This window comes from Mauremys reevesii, linkage group 3, assembly GCF_016161935.1.
Source record: "Mauremys reevesii isolate NIE-2019 linkage group 3, ASM1616193v1, whole genome shotgun sequence".
NCBI classification, from domain to species: Eukaryota; Metazoa; Chordata; order Testudines; family Geoemydidae; genus Mauremys; species Mauremys reevesii.
The window spans coordinates 118028896-118036590 of record NC_052625.1 but is presented as its reverse complement, the minus strand read 5'-3'; the positions used below and the strand labels follow the sequence as shown (position 1 = coordinate 118036590).

General features: G+C 47.5%; 1 protein-coding gene across 3 annotated transcripts in view; it reads left to right on the top strand.

Annotated features, from left to right (window-relative positions):
• Positions 1–479: 479 nt before the first annotated feature.
• Positions 480–7695, top strand: part of HSF2 (heat shock transcription factor 2) — a 33112-nt gene continuing 25896 nt past the window's right edge. The window contains exons 1-2 of one of the 3 annotated variants that reach the window (XM_039529173.1): positions 581–719; positions 4196–4361. Coding sequence is in view for 2 of the 3 variants with exons in the window: in XM_039529171.1 (XP_039385105.1) it covers positions 606–719 (114 nt within the window). In the remaining variant the exon portion in view is untranslated. Of the gene's footprint in view, positions 720–4195; positions 4362–7695 lie in introns of all 3 variants that reach the window. The other 2 variants (XM_039529171.1, XM_039529172.1) reach the window with 2 other exon arrangements.

Sequence of the window (7695 nt, the reverse complement as noted above, 5' to 3'; positions counted from 1 at the left end):
TGCTGGACTCATGGCAGGCTGGTATGAGGGCACAATTATGGCTGCATCACCTCGTGCAAGCAGCCTCTCCAGTGCTCATGTATTGCCCCTCACGTAGGTAGTTTCTTGATCATGACAGGGGAGAGCAGGTTCCGCCCCCAACCCTGCCAGCCCCGCCCCCTGCTGGTGCTCCTCGCCCCCGCGCCTTTGTCCCGCTAGGCCAGGCCCCGCCCACTCCTGTTCTAGGCTGCTGCTCCCCCCCGGCCTTGTCTCTCACGTGCACAGCACTCACGTTCCCCCGGCCGGGCAGAGAGTCACTTGCCGATTGGCTGGGGCGACTTTTATTTACATAGAATTTCAGGCTGAGGCTCCGCCCTCCCGCTGAGGGGCGCAAAGATTCCCAGCGCTGTTCCGCGTTCCCTCCAATAGGAACGCTGGGCTGGCACTGTTGTTGCACGTGAGAGCGGTGCACGTGGGCCCGTTATGTAAAGAGCGTGTGGCGGCGTAGGGGAACGCCACACACACGCGCGCAGGCGCGTGAGGTCTGTGTTTTGCGGGCGGTAGGTGCGCATGCGTGCACGCGGCCCCTCCACTGCTCTCCAGCCTAGCTGCGTCCTACAACGACAATGAAGCAGCAGCAGCAGCCGGCGGCCGCGAGCGCGGGGGTCCCGGCCTTCCTGAGCAAACTGTGGGCGCTGCTGGGGGAGGCGCCCAGCAACCAGCTCATCACCTGGAGCCAGGTAGGGCCCCCGCCCACGGAGACTGGGAGCCCCCCCGCCCCCAAGCACACGGGAAGGGGAGGCCGGACTGAGCGGGGGAGACGGGCCCGCACAGGAGAGGAGCCCCTCGGGGCGGCCGCGCCGCCCTCCCCATCGCCTGAGACAAGAGCGGCCCGACGCCCTCCCCAGGGCCTTGTCCTCCTCCTCCCCCGGCCTAGTGCGTCCTGCACGGAGGGGGGCAGAGCCTCAGCCCCCCCCCCCCGGAGTAGCAGGCCTGGGAGCCCCCGCCCCGAGCACAGAGGGGCCCGCAGCGCCTGGCCCGCTGGCGGGGGAGGGACAAACCCGGAACCTCCCACAAGCCAGGGCCCTTCCTTTCCTGCCGGTGACCCAGAAACTCCTCGTGCGTCTCCGCTCCCGAGCTGCGATTTCTGGTTCTGGGCACCGACCTGGCCTTGTTCAGGGAGCAGATTTACAGCGCGTGTGCGTTGGAGAGTCCCGCTCCGCAGCGGGTTCAGCCTCCTGACCGCCCCACACAGGCTAAAGTTTTGGTGGGGGATGCGGGGCTGTAGACAAGCGGGCTGCTTACCCCCGATCAGCAGGTTCCCGCTTTCAGGGGTGGCCTCCAGAATGGGGGGGAGGGGCTCTAAGCTTTATGAGGCGATTGTGGGGCCTGTTCTGGGGTGGATAGGTGGTGGTGGGGCACAACTGGAGTCTGAAGGTGATTTGGTTTCTTAAAATGTTTGTGAGAGACTTTCAGCCGGAACTTCGAAAGTTACCAGGTTTCTGTCTTTTCTCTCTTTGGGTCCCTACTCCACAGCAGTTTTAGTTTTATTATACGATGATGCTTATTCACATCTTTGCTACCAGTTGTGAGGGTAGGAGCACAGGAGAAGAGGTAGCCTAAGCAAACTTACTGAATATCTACTCTTATAAGGTGTTTTTCTCCTTAACTTGATAAGGATGTAGGAATTGTCCTATCTCTTCCACATGTAAAACATAATAGTCAACTCTAGTAACTTGGAAAATGGTCTTTGGTGTGAGATCAATAAAAATAGAGTTTTCGTCTTCCATAGAAGTGCATGAGAGTGTTGATGCTTGTTGGCAATGACAGGAGGGAACTAGAAGGATGTGTAATTAAAAAAAAAAATCACATGAGGGTGGTGCTCCCCTTCAGTTAAAGCAGCGGTTCTCAAACTGTGGGTTGGGACCACATTTTAATGGGGTTACCAGGGCTGGAGTTAAACTTGCTGAAGCCGGATCCTGAGCCCCACTGCCCTGGCTTTGGCCTGGGGTGGCTGGGCTCAGCCTTTGGTTTCCCCTGCCCCCCTCCCCTGGGTCATGTAGTAATTTTTGTTGTCAGAAGGGGGTCAGTGCAATTAAGTTTGAGAACCCCTGAGTTAAAGGAGTGTTAAGGGACTAGTAAGCACTTTTATTCTCAAGTTCTTTTAAATTTGCCAGCTCCACCACTAAGACTCATTGGACCAGCCCTTCGACCATTACCATATGGATTTTTTTTTGGAGATGGTTTGTTTTCAGTAGGAACAATTTGGGACAGGTGAACTTACAGCATGAACAAACTAATGATGACAGAGAAAGCAAGAAATGCTGTTTAAAAATACTCGCTGCTGGTTAGCAACCGCTCAAGAAGGAGATCTTGGAGTCAACATGGATAGTTCTCTAAAGACATCTGCTCAATGTGCAGCAGCAGTCAAAAAAGCTAACGGTGCTAGGAACCACTAGGAGAGGAATAGATAGGACAGAAAATATCATAATGCCACTAAATAAATTTGTGGTACTCCCACACCTTGAGTATTGTGAGTACTGGTTGCCTAACCTCAAAAAAAAGTATATTAGAATTGGAAAAGGTACAGAGAAAGGCAACAAAAATGAGTTGGGGTATGGAACAACTTCCCTGTGAGGAGAAATTAAAATGACGGACTGTTCAGCTTAGAAAAGAGATGACTAAGGTGGGATATGATAGAGATCTATAAAATTATGAGTGGCATTGAGAAAATAATGGGGAAGTGTTAATTACCTCTTCACATGATACAAGAACCAGGGACCACCCAGTAAAATTAATAGGCAGCAAGATTAAAACTAATAAGTGCTGCTTCACACAACACACAGTCAACCTGTGGAACTCATTGCCAGGGGATGTTGTGAAGGCCAAAGGTATAACTGGGTTCAAAAAAGAATTAGATAAGTTTATGGAGAATAGGTCTATCCATGTCTGTTGATCATTATGGCCCCATGGGGCGGGGGGGGACAACCCAACGCTCTGTGTGGCCCTAAATCTTTGACTGTCAGAAGCTGGGACTGAATGACAGGATGGCTCACCTGATAAATTGCCCTGTTCTGTTCATTCCTTCTGTAGCATCTGGCACTGGCCATGGTTGGAAGACAGGATACTACTGGTCTAGACCAATAATGGCTATACTGGGTCAGACCAATGCTTATTTTCTTAGGCTTGTCATAGTTACGTTAGAGCATTTATCCTCTGCTAGAGGAATGGGGTGGCAACTCTATTGTACTTCACTAAATTTCTTTCTACTATGGCTCATAAAATTAAGTAATATTTTGTATTTACATATCATTTTCAATCTATAGAGTTTAAAGCACTTTACAAAGATAGGTAAATATGCCAATTTTAAAGAGGGGGTAACAGTCACAGAGGTTAAGATGCCATTCTTACAAATGAGTTTGTTTTGTTGTCTCATTTAAGTCAGTTGAAGCACTCTGGAAGATTAGAGCCTCATTGACTTGTCCATGGTCATATTTACTAGTTTATGATGCAACTAAGGGCAAGTTCTCTGTATTTAAAATTTAAATGTTTCTGTTCTGCAATTTTTCTGTTACCGGGTGCTAAGCCAACTGTTAAGAAAATGTTTTCACTTAGGTCACATCTGCGCTGCAAACTTAAGTCTTAAGTTATATCTGCATACAGCCACCACAGTTAGTATGTGGCTTGTGCGCATGTGTACTTTGCTCCTTGTGTTGACAGTGCACATAGTCACGAGAGCGCTTGTATCGATGCAGAGTGCATTGCACCACGGGTAGGTGTACCATCCAGCATGCATCTTTTGGGAAGCTTTGGCAATGCATGATGGGGCCAAAATGAGTTGTGCAGGGGTGACTGGGAGCATGGGGCTAACTTCCCAGTTTTCAGCTGTCTCCATCACATTTAAAAAAAAAAAAAAGGTAATAATTAGAGATATACCAATCTCCTAGAACTGGAAGGGACCTTGAAAGGTCATCGAGTCCAGCCCCCTGCCTTCACTCGTAGGACCAAGTACTGATTTTGCCCCAGATCCCTAAGTGGCCCCTTCAAGGATTGAACTCACTACCCTTGGTTTAGCAGGCCAGTGCTCAAACCACTAAGCTATCCCTCCCCCTACAATCTTTTTTATATAACACATAATGTGTGTCCCACAGTTTTTGTACCTTTTTTCAAAATCCCACAAACCTGTGTGTCCCTTCTCCCTGTTCATCTCTGACAGAATCATGGAGCCTGCACAGCTCTGCACTGTTGTCATGAGCGTTGCAAGCATAGGGCACACAATCCTGGAGTCTTTGCAGAGACACAAGAAGAACCAAATTGGTGAGGAACATGATGATTCCATTGAAGGATAGATTGCTGTGGGACATAGCGAAAACCAGTTCAAGGTTGGTGGCATTCACTTAGCAGCTGCGAGTGGTGGAGCACTGTTTCTTGCCCTGACAAACAGGCACTGACTAGTGGGATCGTGTGATAATGCAGGTTTGGGATGACTGTCGGCTGCAGAACTTTTGGTTTCTCAGGGCCACGTTCCTAAATATGTATGCCATGTTCGCCCCAGTGCTCCAGCAGTGGGACACGAAAATGAGAGCTGCTTTGACAGTGGAGAAGCAAATGGCTATCATACTATAGACACTTGAAATGCCAGGTTGCCACCAGTCAGTCAAAAGTCAGTTTGGTGTCAGGAAATCCACTGTGGGGGGCTATTGTGATGCAAGTCTTCAGGGTAATTAATCACCTCCTGCTAAGCAGGACTAACTGGCAATGTGCAGGACATAGTAGATGGATTTGTAGCAGTAGGGTTCCTGAACTGCAGTGGAGTGATAGATGGGATGCATATCCCTATTTTGACACCAAACCACCTTGCCACAGAGTACTTCAACAGAAAGGGCTACTTTTCTATGTCAAGTATCAGAGGGGTAGCCGTGTTAGTCTGGATCTCTAAAAGTAGTCTATAAGGTGCCACAGGATTCTTTGCTACTTTTCTATGGTTATGCAACCACTGATGAATCGCAGGGGACCTCTTCACCGACATCAGTGTGGGCTGCTCAGGGAAGGTACCTGACGCGTACATCTTTAAGAACACAGGACTATTACAAAAAGCTACAAGTATAGACTTCCTTTCCTGACCGGCAGATTACTATTGGAATGTTTAAATGTCAATAGTGATCCTGGGAGACCCAGCTTACCCTTTACCCCAGGGGTAGGCAACCTATGGCATGCATGTCAGAGGCATCACACAAGCTGATTTTTTTTTTTTCAGTGGCACTCATGTTGCCTGGGTCCTGGCCACCGGTGCGGTGGCCTCTGTTTTATTTTAATTTTAAATTAAACTTCTTAAACATTTATAAACCTTATTTACTTTACATACACCAATAATTTAGTTATATATTATAGATGTATAGAAAGAGCCCTTCTAAAAACGTTAAAATGAATTACTGGCACGTGAAACCTTATATTAGAGTGAATAAATGAAGACTCGGCACACCACATTGCCGACACCTGCTTTACCCCCTTGGCTCATGAAGTTGATAGTTGAATCATTCCCTGATGCTATCAGCTCAGTGGATGTAGAATGACAATTGAATGTGCTTTTGGTCACTTAAAAGGTTGCTGGTATTGCTTACTTACAAGATTGGACCTCAGTGAGAAAAATATCCAAATGGTTATTGCTGTCTTCTATGTTCTGTGTAATGTATGTGACGCAAGGGGCAGAGGGGGGAGTTTCTGCCAAGGAGGAGCAGCTATCTGCTGAATATGAACATCCAGATACAAGGGCTATTAGAAGAGCTCAGTGTGGAGCTATATGGCTCAGGGAGGCTTTGAAAAAACATTTTAAGAGTGAGCAAGAGTAGTGTGGGATGTTGTATGCTCTACCTGGCCCTGCTCTTTTGTGTTCTGAGAGGAGTCCTGTGGTGGTTACTGTAAAGGAATATAACAGTGCACCTGTTAAGGTTGTTTGTGAATGATCCTATGAGTTTTGTGACATTGTGTAGTAACAGGTAATTGGTTGCTTTTAGAACTGCTGAGCACTCCACAGCTTATGTTCTGAACTAATAAATTCTATTGTTTGGAAATAAGTCATCTTTTATTCTGTAACGATCAATGCAAAAAAACCTGTGCAATTTTAAAATAAATACAGTGTGTTAACTTAATAAATTAAGAACAGAAATTATGAAGGGGAAATAATTTTTATGTCTGTTTCAATTATGCATACATGAACCATGGCTTTCACAAGTCTGTGTAGGTTAAACGGAGTTTGTCTGTAACATTCTCCAGGATGGAGTAGTGGCGTACGGCAGCCACATGGAATGGTGCAGGGTGGGGCGGGAAGCATAGGGAAGTTCTAATATTGAGCTCTCAGTGGGCTGCAGAGGAAGGAAAGCTCAGGATTGTTGAACCTTCAGGTGTACCAGACTCAGCAGCATCTGTGCTGATTGCCTGAAAAGCCCCATTACATCCTGGCGCATCTCCCTCTCGTTTTCCTGCTTGGACTCTTGGGCCTTTCTCCTCTCCACTCTTCCCTTCTCCAGGCTGTCTGCAGTGTTCATCCTTCAGACCCTGTGCTCAGGGTCCTATGTAGCACTGGCTTGCAGGATCTCCTGGAACATGTTATCCCAAGTAGTCTTCTTTCTCCTCCTTGTCTGGCTCGGGTGTTCTGTGGGTGTGGAGGGGCAGACCCTGAAGGCCACAATGGCAGCAGCTAAAGATAAAACACACACAGGTACCATTGTTCACGCATTCACTACAGAAAGCAAGACTTCAGAATCTTAAGTTACTCCCCTTGCTGTCCACAAGCAATCCCAAGCAACAGTGAGAATGTAGTGTTTAAAATAGTAGGGGAGCATCAGTCACTGCCCCAGCTGTGGTGAGTATGGTCCACTGGGGGAAGGAAAATGAGGGAATTGCTCAGTTGCATGATTCTAGTAGTATAGGGCAATGGCACTTAATAATGTCACCATTTTCCACAGGCATTGGTGGTTTTAGCTGATATGACGCTCCTTTGGGTCACAAAGGCTGAAGCTGCTCAGACCTGTATGCTGCTAGCCTGTGTACTGCAATGGCCTGCTGAAGTTATTGCTGAGTGGCATGAGAAAGTGTCCTACCACAAAGAAAAAAAAAATAAGGCAGCCCTTCCTAGAAACTTTCAACAGAGGATTGCAGAATACCTCCATGAAAGCTTTGAGATCTCTCAGGTTACCAGGGACATCGCTGTATACATAAGAACAGCCATATTGGGCCAGACCAAAGGTCCATCTAGTCTGGTATCCTGTCTTCCGACAGTGGCTAATGCCATGTGCTTCAGAAGGAATGAACAGAACAGGTAATCAAGTGATCCATCCCCTGTCGCCCATTCCTAGCTTCTGGCAAACAGAAGCTAGGGACACCATCCCTTCCCATCCTGGCTAATAGCCATTGATGAATAGCCTCCATGAATTTATGTAATTCTTTTTTGAACCCTATTAGTATCTTGGCCTTCACAACATGCTCTGGCAAAGAGTTCCACAGGTTGACTGTGCATTGTGTGAAGAAATATTGAATTTTGTTTTAAACCTGCTGCCTATTTAATTCATTTGGCAACCCTTAGTTCTTGTGTTATGAGGAGTAAATAGCACTTCCTTATTGACTTTCTCCACCCCAGTCATGATTTTATAGACCTCTATCATATCCCCCTCTCCCCCCAGTCGTCTCTTTTTCAAGCTGAAAATTCCCAGTCTGATT